Source organism: Notothenia rossii (genome assembly GCF_949606895.1).
Source record: "Notothenia rossii genome assembly, chromosome: 11".
Classification (NCBI taxonomy): domain Eukaryota; kingdom Metazoa; phylum Chordata; class Actinopteri; order Perciformes; family Nototheniidae; genus Notothenia; species Notothenia rossii.
This window is the reverse complement of record NC_136910.1, coordinates 37,240,975-37,267,046: the sequence shown is the minus strand read 5'-3', so window position 1 is coordinate 37,267,046 and position 26,072 is coordinate 37,240,975. Positions and strand designations below refer to the sequence as shown.

The 26,072-nt window shown below is 38.8% G+C and overlaps 1 protein-coding gene across 3 annotated transcripts in view; it reads left to right on the top strand.

The window, feature by feature from the left end:
- The window catches only part of fibcd1b (fibrinogen C domain containing 1b), a 146,505-nt gene that overhangs the window by 55,077 nt on the left and 65,356 nt on the right, over window positions 1–26,072 (top strand). For all 3 annotated transcript variants that reach the window (XM_079658283.1, XM_079658285.1, XM_079658284.1), the window contains 2 exons: window positions 12,055–12,214; window positions 22,910–23,046. In XM_079658283.1, coding sequence (XP_079514409.1) covers window positions 12,055–12,214; window positions 22,910–23,046 — 297 coding nt within the window. The remainder of the gene's footprint in view (window positions 1–12,054; window positions 12,215–22,909; window positions 23,047–26,072) is intronic.

The following is a 26,072-nucleotide window of genomic DNA, read 5'->3' as shown; positions in this document are numbered from 1 at the left end:
GAGCCACAGTATTCAAGTTGCGGTAGAGATACAGACGGGAGCGAAAATGGGGACGATGATCCTGTCCGGTGCGGCAACAGAACACAGACTGGTATACATTTGACTTTAATTCATAGAGATTCTCAATAAATAGTAAATAAATAATAATAAATAGCAGGCACACTTGGCTCAGGCAACAGAACACAGACTGGAATACATGTGATTATAATTCATAGAGATGTTCATATATAGTAAATAAATAATAATACATAGCAGGCAACAGAACACAGACTGGTATACATTTGATTATAATTCATAGAGATGTTCATATATAGTAAATAAATAATAATACATAGCAGGCACATTGGCTCAGGCAACAGAACACAGACTGGTATACATTTGATTATAATTCATAGAGATGTTCATATATAGTAAATAAATAATAATACATAGCAGGCACATTGGCTCAGGCAACAGAACACATATACATTTGATTATAATTCATAGAGATGTTCATATATAGTAAATAAATAATAATACATAGCAGGCACATTGGCTCAGGCAACAGAACACAGACTGGTATACATTTGATTATAATTCATAGAGATGTTCATATATAGTAAATAAATAATAATACATAGCAGCTATATAAGTACAGTCCATTTACCATTTACTGGTATATATTTGATTATAATTCATAGACACTTTGCTCAGGTAACTGCATCACACTCTGCTAGGCTTGGAACTCACCACAGAAGTAGGTCTCCTCCTAAAAATGCAATTATTTCTTAACTATCTTTTGTACATTTAGGTGTACATGTGAAAAATGTACAATCATGGTAACAATTGAAGAGTGCCAATGCTGCCAAGAAAAGGATGTCATGGTGGCCAAAATGGAGGAATTCAATGAATATGAGGGAGATGGTGCAAACATAACCTGCGTAATAGATCACCCAGGATTCCAATCAAATTGTCTGGATGTTTGGGTGTTGCAGACAGCCTACCATCATTATTCAAAGAGGGACAGACAACAAGCAGGTGATCAGCCACGTAATGAGTAAGTTACTTGTGTTCACAAATTTGTAGAGCTCACAAATTTGATGTATTTTTGGAAAGTCATTTTTTTGGGGTTATTATTTTTGGGTCACTCTGGCAAAGTTACAGAATAAATAGATAAATAAGCAAATAAGGTTGAAGTGATTACCATTGACATTTATGATCTTGTATTTTACAGAATGTATCGCTATGTGGCATACCGCCAGCTAGTGAGATTTTGCTGGGGAATACTTGGTAAGAACCACAGAATCCCACTGCAATCATGTGCCATTAAAAAGATCCAGGCGACGTTTCCATCTGACATCTACACGTCGTTTAAGTATCCAGCACTTGACTAGAGTCAATAACAAAACTGATTGTCAGTTCAGTGATTAAATCTGCTTCTAAACAGCGCAACAACCTCTCTCTTGTCTGGTTTTTCCCGTCGACTGCTGAGTGGATCTGGGACATCGAAAGGTTCCACATCGACATTGTTTTCGCACAAGCGTAGAGTCTCGGTCAAGAGTTCGGTAACATACTCTGCAAAAAAGATGTTTTATAATCAAGAATGATATACTATATTTTCTAGTCCCCCAATTATGCATAGCATGCCCTGAGGCACTTTGCATAATTAATCATTTTAGTTGAAACTGTACACTCCATTCTCACATAGCTCAATTTTCAATATTTACACAATAATGTTGTCCAAGATTGAATGTTTTTCATTAATTTGGTAAAACGATATAATTAATGTTATTGTTCTCTCACTTTCACTATCTTACCATATGTAGCTGCTGTATTCACACGTCTAACTACATGACCACCTTTCTTTGCTTTGGGGAATTTCACAGTGTATTGGAGCTGCTAGGATCAACCTACAAAATAAATACATTTATTGTATAGAGAGAGAAAGAGAGAGAGATTTCATAGGGATTTTAGCGTTTGCAGGCCATTTACATGCACACAAACCCATAGATCTCACTACAGGAGAGGGGAAACCCCCAAAAAAGAAGAACTTGGCAAATAGATACTTTGGAACAACCAACATGGATTCGAACTTGCTGTCCAGCTGACCTGAAACGTGGTCGTGCCTGCATGGACTTGTGGTGTATTCGTGGAGGGGGGTCCGTTTGCACATCAATTTCATTCTGAAACGTACAAAACACAGCACAACTTTACAAATACATTTTTGAAACTAGCTTGAAATTGTATTGAAAGTGTTACAGGCTTGGCCTGTCACTTCAAGAGTAGCAGCCGCAAGGGGTTGTGGGTTTTGGAGTCTGTGTGTGTGTAAAATGTGATGGCCAAGGCGAAGTGCGAAGGTATGAAGAGAGATACGAAAGCATGTGCGGACTGGGACACAAATTCAGCCCGGGACGTTCAGACGCACCGGCCCACGCGTGCGGACCACCCTTGTAGCCTACAGATAAATTATACATCCATGCTAATATACTGTTATGGCTAGATTCCCCAGAGTCAAGCCATAACTGCAGCTGTCTCACTTTCCTCAGGGTCAACTGCATAAGAAGAACATCAGCAATTAATTAAATTACCAATATTATATCAATATCAAAATTCGGAAAGGAACTGCTTGTCTAATTCAGGTCTATAAAATAAATGCAATAGTGAATTGGCCACAAATCTCTCTCCTTATTATTTAATATTATTGAATATTATTATTTAAAATGATAATATTATATAATTTAACTTGGAATATCATGAGCATATGACTATCCTAATGCATCTAACTTTATACACAATATAATAGTCTGGCCAACCCTGCAGCCCATTCTAGGTTCTGATTGGCTCTCTAGGTTGGCATTCTAGCTTCTAACTGGCTGTCCAGGTTGTCAATCACAGCCGTGGGCAAATTATGCTAGTCGTAACATTGCAAAACTTTTTCATGACGGTTTTCTCAGGGAGCTTGTCTGATGAGTGGACCTCTGACGCAGGCCTCGCCCTCTCCCGGCCCAGCCCCTTCAGTTAATGTATTAGCCTACTTTCAAAAAAATAAGATTGACAACCTATCAATAGCCCCGTGGTCTGTATTTTATTTATATGGCGCTGGTCTGTAGGCCTATCCAATACAGTGTCAATGTAACTGATTACTGTGAAGAACGTGAATACACGGAGGTTCTTCCCACGGCACCCGAAGCCCCGTTTTCATGCTTTTTCCCCTCGAAATGTCTGGGCAGCTGGTCACCGGCTGACAACGAGCCAAGTCAGAAACCCGAAAGTACGGTTTTACTACGGAGATACCGTTAGTAAATAAGGTAACACAAGTTTATACATAATATAATATCTAATAACATTCATAATACTACATGTGGTTGAATTGATGAGAGAGCAATGCTATAAAATCAAACAATTAAATATATGAATTATGTACATACATGTGATGAAGATACAAATTGTATTTTTACACAGTCCGTTCTGTATACTTAATGGTGGTGACACAGCTTCCTCCCCAGTGTGGATGTCCAATAGATTGTCGCTATCCTCAGTTCTGTCAGTGGCTTCATTGAACAAAGTTTCCAATAGGCCTACCTATGTAATAATATTGACATTTTTCATAATTTGAAGCGGTTGTAGGCCTATGAGGTATACTTTTACTATAAATGCTGTGGGCAAAGTGCATGCAATCATATATGGCATCATGACTTCATCAACTTATAAATGTGTGAGATTTGACATGTCATTTTGATTTTGATTTTTGATTAAAGCAAGGAGCGCGGCTTACCTTCGCTCTCTCCCTTTTGGCGAATGCATTTCGCCGTCTCTTTAATGGAGGACTCTGCATCGGGGGACGTATAGGAATCGGCGTGGTGGCTTGTGCTGGCATTTGGGGTCTTGGCAGTATTGTTGGAACAGCATCTTTGTTCAGTTTGAAATTCTTTTTTAATCCAATTTAATTAGCGAGCATTGTGGACTGGTCGAAAAACGATCTTTCAAAGTGCTGCCCACAAATTGTAGGTTTCATCGACCCAGGGTTACCTGGACCAGCAAAGTCTGCCCTCGTACTACGCACTTGTTTGGTCTATATACGCGACATTTGATACTTTTTTGGCCACAAAAACATCCCATAGCCAGATTTGGAGACGGCCCCACATCCCCATACCACACATCGCTTGCCGATTATTCTTCGCGTTTTGTTGTTGTGCATCCTTTGTTTTAATATTTGCAGCTTCAAGGCATTTAAACAATGGTGACTCAGCTGTGTTCTGCTCAGCTGTGTTCTACTCATGACGTCACCGCCGGAAATGACCGAAGTTGTTGTTTCCAGAGCTCCGAACGATCGTTACTAACTGACAACATTTGTATGCTGTTATAATCGTGATTTATCGATAATAAAAAAAACATATGGCACATTTCACAATACAAATGCAACCTCTATCATATACTAAGCCCACTAACAGGTGCTAAAAGCATTTCGTAAGCTCTTTAAATCAAGTATTGCCTGTAGTGTGTACTAAAAATGTCTCCTATTCAAAGGGAGAAATTAATAAGCTGTTGTCCAGGAAAATCCAAAGTGTTCTATAGTGATCGCTTACAATGTACTGCAATATAAATGACTAAGACTGTTATGTCTATATTATCGAAGCAAATCAAGATTTGTCATATCAGCCAATGTAACAGCAATATTTGATTAGCCACTAAGTGCACTCAAATGTTAAAGGGCTACCACTCCACTTAAATTTAATTAATAAATAAAGTCCTACTGTACATCAAACCACACTAGTCTTGTGTGATCAACAATGGTTTGATTCAATATAATATAATTTAAGTGAACTGATGTCTCCCCAAACAATCCTTGCATTCTTCAGTTTAGTTGAGCTCTAGTCAGGTGCAACCAAGCTAACTTTTCAAGTTATTTGTTTGGAAACATTATATTCATCTTACACAGTTCTCAGTTTTCCTATTAACTTGACTTGTTAGAACGCTGCTTACTTCACAGAATGCACCAAACCAGGGGTGTCAAAATCAAGGCCTGGGTGCCAAATCCGGCCTGTGACTTCATTTCATGCGGCCCCACAAGAGCTTGCAAAGATTATAATATCTTTATTATACGGTTACATTGCGATTTACAGAAGCACGTTGCCCATAAACTACATGTCCCAAAAAGCATCTAAAAATATGCCTTTTTTCCTTAGAATCTGACTTTTCTTTCAAAATGTCACTTTTCTTTTCAAAATGTCACCTTTTTTTTTTCTTTTCACTTTTTCTCCGTAATGTGGCTTTTCTTTTTAAATCATTTTGTGACATGCGCACTGAAGAGACTTGCAATGATTTGCCCCAGACCTCTGCTTTCAGACGTAGTTATTTATGAAGTTATTACCCTATCTGATAATAATCCAATGCAGAGGCAATCATGTAATACATTATTTTATATATATTACACATTTATTTATTTATTTTTATATCGTCTTATATATAAAACCGGCCCTTTGAGTGCAACCATAATGCTGATGTGGCCCGAGATGAAATTGAGTTTGACACCCCTGCAGTAAACAGTGAATATGAGCCAAGCTTTCTCTATGCCTCTCTTATGACTTCAAGTTGTAACTAGAACTCTTTATAATTTATTTAATCAGGGACTAAGCACATACATTGGGGCTGTACATTATAGGGTAGGACTTTATCTTTTAGTGTGTAAACAATAGCTTTATCTAAGTGAATTCTCTGTTCTCTCTTTACTTGTTAGTGAGCAAAACTAAAAGTTCAGCCGTTGATCAGTTCAGTAATTTGGTAAACATGCAGTCATTTGCTGTTTTGTAATAATTTAGAACACTGAAAATAATTCCTTTATCCGTTCCCAAACCCCACAAAGACAAACCAAAAGTCTGATCAAAGAGCAGAGACTGTATGAAGTATGAAAACATTCCCTTTGTGTGACTGTTCTGTCCAGCATCGAGGTCATCTTTAATTAATTGGTTATGTTCTTCAGAGGCCTATTATATGTGTAAAAATCAAAAGGACACGTAGATTGTTGTATAGTAAATAAAGTAAAGTATTTATCTATAGTCAACCTCTTAAGCCCCACGGACCCGGTTCCGGGGCCTAAATCGCGTAATTTGCAGGAAACAACGTCTAAGGAACCTTAATATTAATAAACTATGAATATTTTATATCCATATAACGTGAAAAAAGTTATTTAACTGATCTTTTTCATTTTCTTTTTTTAAAAAAACACACAATGCTAACAGTGAGCCTCTGAATTAGCCAGAGTGAAAAATGCTAACCTATTACTGCACCGAAAATCACTCCTAGCTCCCTTATTACTTATCCTAGCTACACATCGTTGATGATCGTAAAGACACAGAATCTAACAGTGCCCACCTCAACACTGAAAGATACAAACTTGCAACGTTATCAACAGAAACGTACATCAAAACGAGTGGCGCTAGGTAGCCCACAGTGCTAACATGGCTTACGTTCGTCTTTGTCTGGTCTAAACTGGTCTTCAATGGCATTAAAACGATAACAACGATGATTTAGTTAATCCATAGGTTAATATCCAATGTGGCTGTGTCCACTTTGAAATGTTCTGACAATCTATAAGCAATACAACTCCAATTCCGTTTTAAAATAGTAGAGCAGGCCATCAGCTTCATTGAATGCGCGAAGACGCCACTTTTTTTTTAACATGAGTGTGTGCGGGACGATTTCCCTTCGATTCTATTGGCTCTAACGGTCAGAAAGAGATGTCACATGTCAAAATCGAAGAAGGGGGGCCAGACAAGCCCCCAGGAAGTGCGCCGGACCCAGATGAAAATATTCCTGCTGGCCAAACGGCGGTACTACACTTCCGTTTGGTTGCAGGCCCGGAAACACTTTTTCCCATTGACTTACAGTGGGAAAGAGTGGTCTGTGAATCGTTGGATAATTTTTTTTAAACTAAATAAACTACCCAGTATGAACACTTGTATAGCCCTTATTAAAAACATTAGTTCCTCAAGTTGTAAAAATGTGCTAATAACGTTATTCTGAGAGTTATTTCCCTCTGCATTATGAACGCGCATCTAACCCACGGGACCGCGCCGCCCGGCACGTTCTTGTTACGTGTTCAGCAGGTCCCGACCAATCAGAGCACACTGTGCTCACAGGGAGGGTGGGGGCTGGAGCTATTGGAGCTACAACGAGCCGTTAAAGGCAGAGAGTGAAATTCAGTGAATACACGTAGTTTACAGAGAAGCTGTATGAGAAACCAATGTGAGTTGCGTTTATCTTTACCCATGGATGCACAATAAGAACGGACCCATATCGTCTTACTGCAATCCCACGGAGCTGTAATAATGGATATATTGCACATGTTTGCTGTAATTAATTATTATAGCCTACTACATGGGCTGTATGATTAAATCTTGTACCGTAAATGTTGTATTAAATAAAGTTATTACCGACGTTAGATTAACGTCCCTGTAGCTTCTTATTGCACTAAGAAGCTTATTGCACTGTATATATATATATATATATATATATATATATATATATATATATACAGTGCAATAATTATTTCATGCTAAATGAAGCTCTGTTGCTTGGATATCATAAGATCCTGTTACAGCGTAATATAAGTACATAACGATTGATGTTCACATTAGCATGATTACTAGCTAGCTGCTAACTGCCGCCTCGTTAATATAAAATCCATCATAATAAAAAATCATTACCATGCTGTCATGAACGCGCTGTGCTGTTACGTGTACGCAAATTGACATGCTTGATGTGAACGAGCATTTTGGTTAAAGTTGCGCATGCGCTATGAGCGCACATATGGGTATTTCTCAGGCATGACGGGTAATCTGTGATGTTTCGCTCTCTCAAAAGTTGGGCCATTTTATCATCATGCGCCAATGAGCAACTTTCATAGGAATGAATGAGGCCCCGCCCTCCCACGCTGTATCCAGTTCTTATTATACATCCATGGGGCCAGAGATAAGGAAAATCCACCCAAATGGCCCCAGAAGAGTTTTTTTTGGCTAAATCTGTCTAAAAAGGTCAAATATCACTTGTTTTGCATCTATCTTGATACATACTTATTATATGTTGTACTTTGGATTCCTAAAGCTTTTAGTCTACTAACCTATCGTCAAGGTTAGTTTTCACTATAAGTACAAAATATCTTTTGAACTGACACTATAATTTACAGTTTTTTACCATGTTCAATCTGAATTGTCTTTCAAATAAAAAAACATCTGTATTGATTCTGACTTTTCTACATTCAACTCACAGGTTTATCATTACTTTGAGAAAAAAGATTATTAATTTAACCCTTTTAGAAGGGAATATATGGTCATTTGTTCTGGGAATATCATTTTCGAGCCTGAAACCTGAAAAACAGGCCTTGGGGCTTAAGAGTTAACATCTTTTTGGAAGGGAGGAATTATGTGAATAAAGAACACTCTGTTTGGCATGAATGGTATTCATCCATATGTTTTTACAAAAAAATAACCTACCGCTATAACTTTTTGGTATCAGGGAAAAAGAGAAAGGGAAAACAATCATCCACCCAGAAGTTGAATAAAAAATCTGCCAAAAATAAAAAGCATGGGGACGAAGTGAGCAGTACACCCCATGCTGTAACCTCATTAAGCGTCATTATGTTTTCCTGACTTCCTAAAGCAATGAATGGCACATGTCTACAGCTGTTTGAAGTTCTCTCCTTTCATTTCAAACCTTTACAAGTGAAGCATTGGAATACTTCAAATGTGCTTGAGGGTTTGAATTATTTTCAACTTGCAAAGAGCTACAGCCGTCAAGACGAAAGAGTGGGCGACTTTAGGATGGCTCCTCTCTCTTCTCTCATTTGCTGCCCCAGGCTCCAGTTGACTGGACAGCCGCTGTCTGTGAGGTGAAGATGTGGTAATGGGCAGATAGTGACTGAAAGACTTTTTAAACTCGCCAGTTCCACCCTTGAAACTCCTCTCTTTTCTGTGACTTTACGCCAAAGGGATTTACCATGATGTATGAAACATCTCATTAAGGGCCAACAAAACCATTCAATTCAAACCAATCCGTGATTCAATGCACAAATTGCTTTGTTTTGAGTGCAAGTGTATCACATATTATTTGGAAAATATATTTTAAAAAGGTACCCCGTTAAAAAAAGAATTGTTCAACCCTTTCATGAATCTGCCGCAGATGGGAAAAATAAATTGCTGGGGTTTAAAGGTTGACTGACAAAAACAAAGCTCCCTGTGTTAGTGCTGTGGTGTGACTGATTTGTGAGCCAACGCAAACGCTTCCTAATGAGAGCTAATTACATCGTGATCTTAATTGATGTGTCAGTCAAGACGGAAAATTAAGACTGCACTCCGCTGGTTTTGTGTCTCACTTTAACAACAGGCAGTGTTACCACAGTTTGGAAATTAAAACAAAACCAAATGACGTGGCAAAATCATTTACATTTTTTTTTTAATCTTCTGTAAAAATTACCCCAATTTTTTATCGCCTTGCCCTGCCTAATTGCTGTGCACATAGTGTCATTTACGTTGTGTATGCAAGCGTGTTTCAGTTGTGTGTGTGTGTGTGTGTGTGTGTGTGTGTGTGTGTGTGTGTGTGTGTGTGTGTGTGTGTGTGTGTGTGTGTGTGTGTGTGTGTGTGTGTGTGTGTGTGTGTGTGTGTGTGTGTGTGTGTGTGTGTGTGTGTGTGTGTGTGTGTGTGTGTGTGTGTGTGTGTGTGTGTGTGTGTGTGTGTGTGTGTGTGTGTGTGTGTGTGGTTTTCTTTGCACGTGCATGTGGATACTTAAATATGTTATTGTTATTTATGACTTGGTTTGTTGGTAAAGCCTGAGTGCCCATGTAATATGATTGCAGTGCAGCTTGCTGTGCCTCAGAGGTGTGTTGCATAGTTATTGCAGCCAGGGAAAGGCCACCGGGCGTTCTGTCTAACTCAGTTTGAACACCTGAATATAGCTGCACAGACACGCCTTGAATAGAAGTCCCTGCAACCTGAATACAGTATATGACTTTCAGCTCTGCACTTCTTAGTGTAGAAGAGAGAGTGGAGGACATTTTAAAAGAAAATGAATGGGAGAAATCATGAGTATGTGTAGGTTAAGGAAGGGTAAAGGTTATTCTGTATACCTTTTTTAAAAAGTGAAGTTAGTGTACACATAAGATGTTGGCCCACTGAAGGGGCAATATGTGACAATGACCTCTCGGCATTGAACAGCCACAGATATAGGGCTCCAGGTAGGAGAGTGACCACAGCGGATGAGAGAGGTTACCCTGCTCTCTGCTAGTTCATACACATACATTCATCACCAGTGCTCCCAGTGGAGGCTTTCAGCATTCACCAGGGTTTATTATGGGATACGGTACCATGTGGTCTCTTTGCTACATATGGCACTCTTGTTGTTTCTGAAGGTCCTTAAAGGACTTTCCTGTACCAATGGTTATATACCACATGATCTAGACCCTGAGCTAGGTAAATAAAGAGTTTGGTTAACGGAAATATATGAAAATATCTGAATGAAGTATTGTGGTGCTGCAAAGAAGTACTCGCCTGCAAATGGTATTCTAGAGACTTATTCTTTTGGTACAGATCCTCCAAAAAGAGCAAATCAGGATCATCTTAAAGGGGCCCTTTTATGCTTTCTGGGGTGTTCCCTTCCCTGTAGTGTGCTCTATAGGTTTTTCTGCGTGTAAATGGTCTGCAAAGGCTAACATCCTTTTGTTCTCCTGTGTTTACTTCCATAACATCTCTAAGTGGATGACCAATCACAACAGAGGCGGCCAGCTAACTAATCAGAGCTGACTGGGCTCTGGTTTCAGACAGAAGGGGAACATAAGTGCTGCAGCACAGGCAGTATGAGAAAAAATAAAGAGCTTTTTGAACATTAAAGCATGGAGACATGCCACAGTAGAGGCACAAAATACATGACCTGAACATTAGGGTAATATGTCCTCTTTAATATAGATCAAATATCATCATTCCCTCTAATATCGCAATCATATCGCAATTGCAATATCAGTCAAAAATATAACAATTACTTATTTTTTACCAAATGTTGCAGCCTGAATTATAAAGTTGTACCATTCTGATAGAAAACCCAAACTTTTTAGATAAACTTACTTCCTTTGAGGCAGCCTTTGGTTTTCATTTTCGATAAACACAGCTTTTTTCCCCCAAAGTCATTTCTACCATCGCACAGACATGCAGTGGAATCTACTCTGAAAACTGTCGTTGTTTGTATGTTCAAGGTTGCTCAAAATGTGAGTTGCTGCTGAGGATTATTGCATCCACAAGCTATAAACAAGGAATCAAATCCAGGAGACATGCATTAAGCAAACATGGACATAGTGAGATAGTTTTGTAGTGTTCTTGTTTAAATGTCGTTTTGGGGCGCTGTGCTCTAAAATGTCAGATAGTTGTTCATCCTTGAACTCTCGAGAAATATAATTCTCTTCCTGGAGGTGCATTGCCATGCAAATGTGATGTAACTCTGACAAAATCAATTGCAATAAAATGTATTTGGATTGCTTATCTTTAAGTCATAATCCTTAAGCTTCCCGTTATGGTTGATTTGGTAACGCCTATGTTCATTTGAGATAACGCTAAAAAGTTGTTAACAATACAAATCCCATAGTTCAGTTCCAAATGACTCGGGGCAAAAAACGTACTCTGAGGAGCAACTCTATCATAAAAACAACTGAAAAAGTGACTCATATATGAGGATATTTATTTAGCCATGATGACATTTCTATTAGATACGAATGTCTCCAGTACATGCATTCACTGTTTTCTGTGACTCTAACACCATTCAAAAACAGTGCAGGAGTGGATGGCTGTAGTCGAATAAATATCCTCCATAAATAGAATCAAATATTGTGTTTAATATGATTTGAGTCGACATGGTTGAAATGGATTGCTGCTTATAATGTGAAAGTTTAACACTCTGTCTGATAGAATTGTTTTACTGTCTTGTTAAATAAATTGAAATCCATCTCTGGAAGGTTATAAAAACATTGTATAAACATCCTTTAGTATTACATGTTATTATATTGTTAATAAATGTAACTGTAATGTGTTTTCCAGCTGCTGTCGGACAGTCATATCCAAATGGTGAAGATGGTGAACTCGGTGAGTGATTCTCTGAGCGCCATGCAGAAGGAGAACATGGGCCTGAAGGCACGTGTCAAGGCTGACCTGATGAAGGGCCCCGTCAGAGGAGCCCGCTTCAAGGGCTGCGCCAACGGTAAGAGAAATTAGGCGTGGCTAGACTATCTGTACCCTTCTGTCTTGGATTTTTCCTTGTAGATTTGTTTGTCCGATACTCAGTTTGTGCCCCTGTGTCTGTATACATCACCTAGATGTGTCACCCTCTTCCACTGTCTCCATCCTCTGTCAGTGGCTTCCGCTATTTATTTTTAACCTGATATACATTCACCTCAGCCTCTCCTGGTGATATCAGTGTGTTTCCCTGGGCTATGTCTCCTCCACATTACCCAGTGGCCTTGGTAGAGATGTAGAATGTTTTACTGTACATGAGAAATGACTGAATGTCCACTGGGCCGTGTTGCTGAGAGGCAGAGAAGGGCCCGAGGCATCATCCCATTGGAAGGCTTTTAACCAGGCGCACTCTACCCATCGGCATTCCCCTATTGGATTCCCCTTGCATAGGTAGCCGAGGAGCGCCGAGTGAAGGCTGCTCATGTTTAGCACACAGCATACGATATGTGGAGGATGTCTCCAACATCTGCAAACATGAGGGAATAGGCAGGGAATTTGACTTGTGCTCCAAGGAGCTGAAGAGCTTCACATGACCCGTTGGATGTATTATTAAACATCATGCAATCTTACAAACTGGTAAAGCAATTAGCTGCTAATGCTGTTGTCATAAAAATCTTAGCTGCACCAGATGAGGGTTTCAAAGTTCATATATGTTTCAAATATCAGTGAATCTTCTGGGTTTAGGAATTTGACAATTCATAAATGTTTAAACTCGGACGTTTCCTATAGTGTATTTACAGAATACTACATTCTGATATTAAATCTGATGTACAACATATATTGTTCTTTAAAGCACACTTCTATCTAAAGTCTACTTAAAGTTAAATCAAAACTAAACTTACATTAAAAGCATCAAAAGCTAACATGTAAATGCAAAAATGCAACATGCAAAACTATTTATCTCTATTGTATTGATTATTAGTTTATTTATTTGAGATAAACCAACAAATATAGTGTTTGTTTATGTGTTAAAGCATTTCCCAAAATACTCTAAAAAACACAATACATTTTTTGTGACAAAAAAATTCCACTTTTTCTTTTACACCATCTTCCATAAAGTTCTTTGCTAAACAACAGTATCTGAGGCAATCAGTAAACAGTAACTCGTAACATGCTAATATCTTTGGTGGCAATTCATTATAATTTATTGGTAATGAAAGACTTCTTTAGATCTTAGCAGAATCGTTATCTCACAGCGTGCAGTATAACTATATTGTGGAATTATTTCTTCAAGCTTAATTTAAATGTATTGTCTCCTGGCTGCGTATAAATGAATACAACAACAGAGACAGAAACATCATTGTTTTTTATGGTTAAGGCAATCATTAGTCAATGTATAAACTGATAGCCCCTCCCCCCCCCCCCCCCCCCTGTATGCAGTGTATGAGGAGAACACAATTACAAGAACATGAAGAATATGATGCAACAGAATGTGAAGTAACATTACTGTTCTAAAACTCTGATGTAGAATGAATATAACACGGCAATATGTATTGCAAGCTATTGTTTTGCATTGCATTAGATTATACATGTGTTTGTGTTATGCTATTAGGGGAAATGTCTGGTAAAGTCTTCATAATAAGGGATGATTATGCATGAGCTCTGTGTATTTTTAATATCCAGTCCAGTACAACACGGTTAAGTCAGCAGGCACTTCATGTTGTTGTGATGATTACATCACAGTTTTGTTTCTGCTGGAGTTTCTCTTGTTTACTGCTGCCTGCAAACACATGTCACACTCTGTCAGCTGTCTGTCAGAGATTGCAGCTCATTATTTAGTGGGAATGCTGATACAGCATTCCAACTATATATTATTCTACGCACGAAAACTTTATTATTCCGCGGACTTATTTTGGCCCTCTTCTCCTCCCGCATTCCACATCGCAGAAACTCCGTTCAAACATCAAAACATTCAGCTCGGTCGGGAATCGATGGCTATTATTTTTCTCATTCATAACTTTCATAATTCCAGAGATAAATCCCATAATTCATCACATTTTTAACATTGAAGTCAATGGAGAAAATCTTCAGACTTCAACAAATCTTCATGCAACTTCAACTGCTAACTTTTCATTCATATTTTCACTCAAACCTCATTCCAACTTTAAAATGTTACACATCTTTCTGACATTATTCGTGTAAAACAACTTTTAAATCTGATTCTTACTTTTAGAGATATTAAACATTGTTCAGACCTTGTTAAAGAGGTTTTCTTCAGCTTTTAACATTAACTAGAGTGCATGATGTCACAGCTAGAGTGTAGGAAATCTTGAAATTTGTCTTCATACTTTCTTTTAAAACTGCCATAATTCCGAAACCCTACATTCCTGAGGCATAATTTTTCATGATAAATGTAGGAAAACATCTCGTAGCTTGAAAAATGCAAAAAGTAATTAAACAAAATGCCTCTTGAGGGCATGAAGTGACAAAAACTTTCAACATGTCTCCATTAAAGCCCATTGTAATTTCAGGCTATTTCCTCACGGTAGCAGCCGCACACCTTTAGTTAATCTGCCAAAAAGGCCACATTATTAACCCGAAAGTACACAAAAATTACACTTCAGATACTCAGCTTCCTTGACATGCTTCAAGTTTTGAAATTTAACGGATATCTGTTACGGTTCTTCCACAAAACGTTCACATTAAAGAGGTTTATCTCTCATTCAGAACAATAGAAACCTTTGCTCTCTGCACACCTCGTTAGCTCAAATATAAACACCTGTGTGATGGAACACGATGATGTCATCACTCCAACTGACATGCTCAGAGCAGCAGACTTCAAATAAAGGTTCATGGTCCTGCCCTCAACAGCTCTATGTCAATTATGGGGTGTCATCATCATATGCCGAAGGTCAAGAGAAGGGAGAGAGAAGAAAGAGAGGGATCAAGAGAAGAGAGGGAGTAATAACTCCTATGAAAATGTTCAAAAAGTGCTCAAACTTCACATGTTTGCTAACAGTCCAGCTGTGAAGACATATACGGGACAGTTTTGAATTTTTTCAAATGCCATTGACATGGCAACACAATACTCGCCATGAAACACGGTTTTCTCATAAATTCAGTGAAAATGCTCCAAACGCCCCAAAACTTCACAGGTTTGGTAATGATGCAGCCATCAACGCATCTAAGCGTATTATGGGGTGTCATCAAATGTCGTTGCCATGGCGACAGACCACTCGCCATGAAACATGATGTCGCTGTAAGTCCAATCGACACGGTCCAATCGTCGCCCAATCTTCACTTGTATATCACCGGTCCATGCCTCAACAGCTCTACGCCAAATCTGAGATCTCACCATATGCCGTTTCCATGGAAATGCATCCCTCGCCATAAAACATGATGTCGCTATAACTCCTATGAAAATGTTCAAAACGTGCTCAAACTTCACATGTGTGCTAACAGTCCAGCCGTGAAGACATCTACGGGCAGTTTTGAGATTTCTTCAACTGCCGTTGCCATGGCAACACAATGCTCGCCTTGAAACACGGTTTTCTCATAACTTCAGTGAAAATGCTCCAAACGCCCCAAAACTTCACAGGTTTGGTAACAATACAGCCATCAACACATCTAAGCATATTATGGGGTGTAATCGAATGCGGTTGCCATGGCTACAGACCACTCACCATGAAACAGGATGTCTCTCTAAGTCCAATCGACACGGTCCAATCGTCCCCCAGTCTTCACTTGTATATCACCGGTCCATGCCTCAACAGCTCTACCCCAAATCTGAGATCTCACCATATGCCGTTTCCATGGAAACACATCCTTTGCCAAAAAAAAGACTTCACAGGTTTGTTAACGATGCAGCCATCAACGTATCTAAGCATATTATGGGATGTCATCAAATGCCGTTGGTATGGCGACAGATCATTCACCATCAAGTTAGTTCAAAAGTTTGCGGTTCAAATATTCTGCTGCTTTTCCAAGCCTTTTTACTTTCTTTTCTCATCACAAATTCAAGCCCCCAGTGTTCATGTATCATTTCAATCTAAATGATTCACTTTCTTCTTACACATTACATTTCAACATTGCAGTTTAGCGTCAGATTTTCAGCATAAAGCATTCCCACTAGCAATTTCTTCAGGAATTGCATTCCCTAGTTAATATTGTTCTTGCATGGGTAGTTCCTTTGCAAACCTATATAGGAAAATATTGTTACCTAAAACCAATAAATGTATTTATTTCTCCAGTGAGATTTACACTACAATCCAACTTTAAGAGAACATAAATGGTTAGATAAGAAAAGCAACAGTGTCTTTTCGGGAATGATATTTACTGAAATATGCATACATATGTATTATGCTGCATCGTACAAAGCTGCTGCGGTGACAGACTCACTGTTAAAGACATTTACAAGTGGGAATATCCTTTTTTTTCCAACATACAAAAATAAGCATTTCATTTTAGAGCAATTTTCCTGTATTTGCTGCAGAAATACCTAACCTGACATTGTACTGTCCAGGAAATAACAGCTATATATTTAATGAAAAAGGTTATTAGTCTCCCCATTGTGGCCTAATGTGTAGATATTCATTTCTATATGGATCAAGAGGCTACTTTAAATGAAAGAAAATACATTTGCTCCAAAGTATGCTATAATCCCTCTTTTGCTTTGACAGGTTTCAGGGCATATTCCTGTTATTAGGTTTATAAATTACCTCCACTTTAAATTCCTGTATGCTTCATGTCAATGTTCTAAGAGAACTTCATAACATAAAAGGTAGCTATTAAAGGCACATGTAAATCTAAGGAGTAAAGCTGTGCAGTATTCAGACTCATTGACCAACCAAGGTTCAGCACCATGGTCATCGCTCCACATATTCTCTGCTCAAGGTTTACTCTGCAGCAGTGCTTGCAAGTACTCACAGTCTCTATAAGATATAGTATAATGAAATAAAACATGTAGAAAATAAAAAGGTATGGTACACACATAGAGAAATCATTATGTTATGTTATATTCTTTGTCCACCCAGTCCTTTTTGAAATATAGTTCTAGGCAGGTTTTCTTTTTCTCTTCAGAGCTACAGTCAGGATTAACAAAGCAGCCGGCGGCAACTTAGTGTTTCTGTGCAGCACAGCCTTGACATTTCATCAAAGACATCCACAGTGAATGAGAAAACAGGCAGAGAAAGAACAAAAACATCAGTGCTGCTCTAAATTGATATACAACACAAACTGTACCTTCCTCAAAATGCCCCCATTTTTTTAATTATATGATATATCCTTTTTTTTTAAATTATTATTATTATGCCATTATTTTGGGATTAAGCTTGCTTTTGGCTATCTGTTCATAAAGATACCTGAATGGTATGCTACACTAGAAACACACAATAAGATATTTCTCCAGCGCATATGTATCAATTTGTGAATTCTGTCATAAGGTCAGTGTACCAGGTGCCGACCATCTAATATATTAACATAATAATGATCTAACTGAGATGCACATACATACTAAACAGCCCAATATTGAACGTCTGCTGTGTCTATATGTGGTGTAGTGTTAAACCCAAGCAGGGACATCTTTGCCTGCCTGTCTGTGCTACTGTGCCTGTGGATATTTTAATTCTTCATCCCTATGCTCTTTGCATTGGATTCCCATAAGAGCATATTTGATTTTCAAAGTTGAATGAAGCCCAACATGACGGCAGCGAAGCCCTCCTCAGCTCTGACTGTAGCAGAGTTTGTAGCACTGAAGAAGTCCTCTTTCACTTCATGGACTACCTGCCTTTGCTGGATTCACAAGTCAAATCAAATGTATTTAGTCAGAAGTGAATCTAAAAGTAATGACTGGGCATCTGGTTGGTGGTGGAAGAAGTACACATACACGGTTACAAGTAAAAGTACTGCATTCCCAATCTAAAAGTACAAAAATATGATGGGACAGTATGTAATATCCCATTCCAGAACATTATACATTAAATTACTGGATTATTACTTTTTCAGCACAAATGTGTTCATCACATCTGGTACAGGTGGAGCTACTTTTATTAACGTTATAAAATAGTGCTGGATATGTTAACTATAACTTTATAGCATAGTTTATGTCTTAATTTATTTGTTTTTGCTAATAATCTGAACCTGTGAAGTAACAAGTAACTCATTCTGTAAAATTAATGTAGTGGAGTAAAAAGTAGATTATTAGATTCCAAAATGTAGTTGAGTAGAAGTATAAAGTAGTATAAAAATAAAAATACTTAAGTTACAATTACCACAACATTGACTTAAGTACAATACTTGAGTTCTTCATTACACCACTGCATCTGGTAGACATCTTTATTTGGATTTTCCTGCTGCCACATCAATTATTCTACTGTATGCTTATTGCGTTGTAAAAAAATATAGAGTAAGATCAAATATAATCAGAAAAGTTGGATGCAGGACATGTGCATTTTTGGAAACGACTTCAATGTGTTCCACAGATGAGCAGTGTGAGGGGGAGACGGAGGATAGAGTGCATTACGATGAGTTCACTTCCCACTGTGCAGGGCCTGCTTTTTCACACTGACTTACTTTGAACGGTTTATGTGACTTAGAACTTTGTCACCAAACTGATGAGATTCAGAACCGGTACTTTCTTCAAAGGTCCTCACTAGCATGTGAGAGAGAGAGCGAAACGTCACAAAAGTATTCATATAATCATATAATCCGTTCTTATTGTGCATCCATGGGTAAAGATAAACGCATGTAGTGCTGAACCTGCTGAACACGTCACATGAACGTGCCGGGTGGCGCGGTCCTGTGGGTTAGATCCGCGTTCATGATGCAGAGGGAGATAACTCCCAGAATAACGTTATTAGCACATTTTACAACTTGAGGACCGAATGTTTTTAATAAGGGCTATACAAACTAATGGGTAGTTTATTTAATTAAAAAAAAATTATCCAACGATTTACAGACCACTTTTTCCCAATGTTAGTCAATGGGAAAAAGTTTTTCCGGGCCCAGCGACTGATACAGAAGTGTAGTACCGCCGTTTGGCCACAACGAATATTTTCCTCAGTGTCCGGCGCACTCTGTCCGGTGTCAGTGTCCGGACACACCACATGTTCCTTATTTGCATCAACACTAATGTGCCTTTGATCCCACATCCTGCTGCCATAGATGCTTAATAGTGCACCAAATCAACAGCTGAAAAAAATCCCAAACAAATGAACTTCTTCCTCCTTTCTGATTCCAATGTGCTACACGCCTGTTGTGTTCACCTGCAAGATGGCGTTTTTAACCTTTAGTTTTCTTTAATGCATTTCAGTAGGAACCAGAAAGTTCAAGGTGACAGATGAAGACCTTGTTGGTTTTGGTGTTTTAGTAGGATTTATTTTACGGTAAGAAAAATATGGAATAAGAGGGACCATGAAGTCCACAATAGAGCTGTCATGATATGTTTTACTAAGTTTTTACCAAAAGAACAAATATTTGGTTGATTAGTATAGCAATTGTTGTTAAAATTGCAGAATAAGCTGCTATTAAGACTTCAAATATAGATATTTTCTGCTTTCCTCTGTTTGAATTAGAACAATTATTTAGGTTTTGGAGCTCACCTTTCCATTTAAGACACTGGAATAGACTTTTTTCACATTTTCTACACTTTACAGAACAAACTATAAATCAAAAAATAAATAAATAAGTTGGATCAATAATGAACATAATCCTTAGTGTACTCTACCCTAGTCCACAGTGTTCATATTAGCCAACAGGAGGGACTTGGCAATAAAAACACAGGAGAGATGACTTATTGAAGAAAACCCTGGTGACTAACACCTGAGAGGGAGGGGAGAGCGGGCTCTGACATTACAGAAACTATCAGTGACTGACGTACTGACAACTAAATTGATAGAAGTTACAATAAAAGCTCATGAAGCCATGACCAGAAACCAAGGACCTATAAAAGCTTTTTCTGAAACACCATGTAAGACGTATATGTTGTCACTGGTATAGATAGGTATGGATTGTGAATCAATTAGGTCACATAAGAAGACCAACAATCTTATTCTGTGTAAAATAAAAGCTTGGAAGCTGAAGTAGAGGTGGAATGTTAGTATAATCATGAAATGGGTCTGTGTAAGGAAGACTTGTTTTTGCTGTAAGGGATCATTAAACTGAAAACTTTGAAAGCCCTAGTTTCAAAGATCCAAATGCCTGACTAATAATTTTAGTCTCTTTTAGTAATTTCCCATGGAAGCCAGACAGCTTGAGCTTCCTGTAATGAAAAGGAGAACTGGGAAATGTTAGTATTTATATGTGATGGGGATTAAAGTCGGAGCACAGAAGTGGAGGCTAGCACCGAGACCAAACATGTTATATCGTGTAGAGCCTGTGAGAACATCTTATGTGGCCTTTTCAAATACTCTAGCTGTTTAACATTTCAACAATTCTAAGGTTGAGGCGCACAATCTGTGACAGTGGGTGTTTCTCAATGTCGAGGGATGCTGTTCCAGAGCCACTATTTCAAGCATACTACTTCTACCGAGGCCAGCGTAATTCGTAGAGAAAAATGTTGTGGCTGCACATGTGTAGTCTTAAAATCCCCACAATGCTTTGCGCACGAACCAATCTCCAAATCTTTGGCGGAAATCGCGCTCCATTTAAGGCGGGGCCTCGCATATGACGCACACCTGCACACCTGTTAGCCTGTTCCACAATTTTTCGTTTTCCGAGGCTAGGAAGGATTCTTGCCTCGCTTATGAAGCAAGTGACTCGGAAGACATGTGCTAACAAGCAAGCGTCCTCGACATTGAGAAACACCCACTGCCTTCATCACAGAGTTCCTGGGGAATATATCTCCTTGGTGTAAAACATGTTTGTCAGTCACAGTAAAGGGGGCTACTGTTCTGCTTGTCTGTAGCTTAAAGGCTCCCTCCCCCTTCTTCTCTGCAATATTTCCTGAATCTGTCTGTCTGTCTTTCTGTGTGTTATATACTCTCTCCCTGATTCTGTCTGTGTTGTATTCCTCAAATATACATGTTGGGAAAATACTCGATGTACTCTTTCAATATCAGAATACACATGATAACAAAGGCCCATCTGTAGCTTTGTACGTAGCAGGATGTATGATTACCTAGAAGAGCATCAGAACTGTTTTAGGCACATGATAGCTATGTGATTAACATGATGATTCAGCCTCTATGGAGATAAACATATGACAAGCATGATCTTTTCTGATGTGGGTCTAATCTGAACTAAGCATAGAATACTGCTTTGAACCGGTATTCCTCCATCTTGTGACTGCGATACTCCGTCTCTTGTATATCAGTGTGTGAAGGACACTGTTCAGGAACTAATTGTACCAAATGCTCTGTATGTGATGACTACTTCCATTCTTGCAAGGATAATGAATACATGGATCCTGATATTGAAGCTCAAGCCGGTGAAGAGAGATATTTTTCTAACAGTACATCATAACTTTACCACATCTCCTCCTCTCCGTCCTCCATTATGTATTTTGTTTCCTCCTTCTTCCTACGATGTGTGTTATCTGAAATCTGCCTCGGTGCTATAAATCTGCGTCTGCAACCTGCAGGATCACGTCCACCCTCCACCCTTCATGTCTTCATTTAGACCTACTTGCGTTCCGTCTTTTTTTCTTTGCCGCACTTAGCCTCTGTTGTCCCGCGGTGTCATCTATCACCCCCCCCATCCATCTCACCATCTATCTTTCTTGATTCTATGTTTTCCACACAGCCATACTCTTTCTCCTCATTGATCTTCTTGAGACAATCTATCAGGAAGAGATTGGCTAATACTAGACTTTGAGGATTTAATTTCATAGGATGACTTCATATTAGGACTGGGCAATTAGCCAAAATCTTCTTTCACGATATAGGTCTTCTCCTATCTCCATAACGGTATTTATCACAATATGTTATGTTTCGCTTAGCATGTGAATTAAAAGTTTGAAGTTCTGGTTGATTTACCATTTAACTCAGAACTTAGTGGAAAATGAACATCACAGTTTCAAGGGAAATTACACTATAGAGACAATCAAATTGTCTATTGCAGAAAATCAATGCCAATGTGAAATGTGTTGTCAAACAAATCCCTTGTCTAAAATAAAATCCCATGAGAAATTTGAGTTATTACATTTAATTGAATATACTTCCAAGCTTTGAAAAATGATTAATACGTTGAAACAAACAATTTATACAATATATACATATATATATATATGTATATATTATATATACTGTATATAGAGAGAGAATACACAATCAAATTCCATAAATCATAAATAATGATGTATATACAAATGACTTCAATAAGCCACACAAATGAAGTGTTCCAAATGTAGGATCAAGGAGAAACTGCTTTCCTAGTCTAACTATCTCGTACTGTATCTGCTTGTTATTTAAATTTGGTCTTTTTAATGGTGTATCATTTGTTGATATATTATTTCCTCACAATTTCATGGAAAGACAATTCATTATCATATTGAATTAGCCTGTATCACTACATAGAACCAGAGCTGCTCTTTTAGTATCTAATTAACTCATATGCCTCTTTTTCCCTGCGGCAGACAGAGGTCAGAGTGCTGAAAGTGTTATATCATGTTTTCCTCATCCTCTCCATATTACTGATTCCACTTTCCCGCTCCTAGCAATCGTTCCCTGTGCAAGCCATATTGGAGATAATTTATTTCATGTCTCGTCCTCTCACCTCTCCCCAGGCTCGCGTCCCCGTGACTGCGGTGATCTGTACGCCAGCGGCCAGCGAGAGGACGGCATCTACTCCGTGTTCCCTGTGCACCACCCTGCAGGCTTCCAGGTCTACTGTGACATGACCACAGATGGAGGAGGCTGGACGGTGAGTCAGAGGAGAATACACACACCTATAATGCTATACACACACACACACACAACCCTCATAAGCTGTATGAGTATATGCCTTAAATAGAGACAGCCCCTACATTTATAGCAGGGGTATAATCAAAATAAAGACGGGGAAACAAAGGCATGAAAGAATGTCTGCTTTTACAAATCTGCTTTATAGAGGCCTTATATGCTTCTGTGGTTTTCCCTCTCCTGTAGTGTCTTCTAGGTTGTTGTGCATGTAAATGGTCTGCAAAGGCTAAAATCCCTGTGTTCCCTCCAGAGGGAGTTTCTCTCCCACACACTCCCCCCCCCCCCCTGCCTGAAACGCCTCAATTGGACTCCTTTGTTTACTTCACACTTGTATTGGCTAGGGTTCCAACACGTTATACATGATAGGCTAAGGCGCAGACATCACTAAGCGGTTGACCAAACACAACAGAGCCGGCCAGCTAACCAATCAGAGCAAGCTGGGCTCTGGTTTCAGACAGAGGGTGAACTATCCACTATACTGTGTTTATTTTAATGTAGTACATTCAACTGTTTAGGTTTTAGTGCATCTAAATGGTCTGAAAACAGGTAGTATGAGAAAAATAAAGAGCTTTTTGAACATTAAACATGGAGACATGTCACATTAGAGCCGCAAAGTACAAATATGAACCTGAAAATGAGTGTAAAATCCAAATTTATTGAATAACCCCAACATAGAAATTATTCACTAAGCATGATTTTTTCTAACTGCAGCATGGGTTCAATTCAAAATTAGTCATGCAGTGCAAGAGGTCGTTTGCTGTTTTTCTGGGCACCTGCTGTGATTACAGATGCTCCGCCTTAAGAATCTCGTGCATCTATCTGCAAAGGACTCATCAAAGTGTTATCACAAGGGATCTTACGCAAAGGTTTCATGCAGACCTGTTTGAAAACTGTCTTTATTTTTGGTTTTTCATTTAGAAAACATAACACTAATTAGTCACATCTAAGTGAGGGTGTCATAGGTAGATTGCTTAAAGGAAAATGAATAAAGAAAAATCTAGAGTGATGAGACAATGAAGCAGAGCAACAACACAGAAATGATATCCGAAGAGTCATGATGTGTTTATGGGTTAAGTTAATGCTCCCATGATGACACAGGTAAGCTGTTACCTTGACAAACGATCACATAACACCACAATATCATGGGAATCTAATCACTATGCTCAGTCTGACGCTAACATATTTCTCCTGTTATAAAGATAGAATTGTTTACAATAAGCAAGGCACAATGCTCATTAAAATCCAGCTTCCATATTGCATGTGCCAACAAGTTTTCTTCTTGCTTTTAATTCAGAAACAAGAATATGTGTCCATTACAACTGGTGCATGTCTGACCTGTTTAAGTTTTGGTTTGTCTTTCTGTAAAAACATTTTGAGAGGATTTAGATTCTATAAAGGTAAGAAGAAAAAAAAAAGGACACTTAGAGTTCTTCAAATGCTTTTTTCCCTTGATCAAACATCCGTCAGTTACGAAAGTAAACAGTTGTTTAAGTGAGAGTGTATACTGGAAGCACTGTGTCTTTTGGGAATGAGAGCTAGCGAGGTGAACAAACATTGACACTGAGCTGTTTGAAGTTATATTTGGAAGTTCGGTTTAGATGTATTTTACTGTGAGGGCACACACACACGCACGCACGCACGCACGCACGCACGCACGCACGCACGCACGCACGCACACACACTTACTGGTTAGAGCCATTTATTTCTCTTTGTTCTGAAGTATACTGTAGCCGTCCTTAGGGGAAGAGGATCCGTCCTTAATAGAGAACTGAGGCCTTGTACCACTTCAAATGCCAGCTACATGAATCCATCACAACGTATTTTTTTCACAGGTTTTGATGCATGTATTTAAGCCTCAAGGGTCTGATTTAGCTATTTAGAGATCTATTTGCCAAATCTATACTATAAATTGCTATGGAAATGACGTCTGTTTCTTTAATGCCGTACGAAGTGATGCAAGGCTGCATTAAAAAAGCGTAATAAATACATTTACGGCCTATATTAAATCTGCTACCTTCTTTCAGCGTGTAAAATGTGTCACTATCTTGTTGACATAATGTCCCCGGATAATTTTAGACTACTTAAGACGGACATGTTTAATCTTCCTCCCATGAATGTCTGACGACGTTATGAAGATGTGAAAATGTCTACATATTTTCAGTCAGAAGTGTTTCTCGGACCTGTCAACAGCTTATTGTGCACATTTATTTGCGATTTTTACTATTTTTAAATGTAAACACTATGAAAATATTGTCAGGTATATTAACAATTACACTTAGAAGAAAAAAGAATGATGTGTATTCTCATCTATCTCTGCCCACTTCATATTGCAGACTCACTAAAAACACAAACAGCAGATATCAAACTTGAACTCAACTCATGGCAGTGATTTGTTTGTGTGTGTGTTTGCTTGTAAATCGGGGACTAACTGTGTGAGGTAGGCAGGGTTGTACCCTCCGATCATCAAATAAAACAAAACTGTCAGACTGACAGAGTGCTGAGCACAGCGTGATGGAATAGTGCTACATAGCAGACTGTCAGGGGGTAAGTGTGTGTGTGTGTGTGTGTGTGTGTGTGTGTGTGTGTGTGTGTGTGTGTGTGTGTGTGTGTGTGTGTGTGTGTGTGTGTGTGTGTGTGTGTGTGTGTGTGTGTGTGTGTGTGTGTGTGTGTGTGTGTGTGTGTGTGTGTGTGTGTGTGTGTGTGTGTGTGTGTGTGTGTGTGTGTGTGTGTGTCTCAATGTGCGTGCACCTATCCAGAAATAGCTTGTGATCATGCTCTCGGCTTAGCTTCCTTCTCACACCTAGTGTTAAGTAACATATTGTCCCATAATGTGATTTACACAGCAGCTCCGATTGGGGATATAATGCAGCCGTTACTGATCCTTCCTGGTGTGTTGAGCTGATTGTGATAAAGCCTGAGATCCTCATTAAGAGATCGGCAGGAAGGGAGAAGGGATGCTCGGTGAGTTGAGTGGCTTACTGTCTGAGT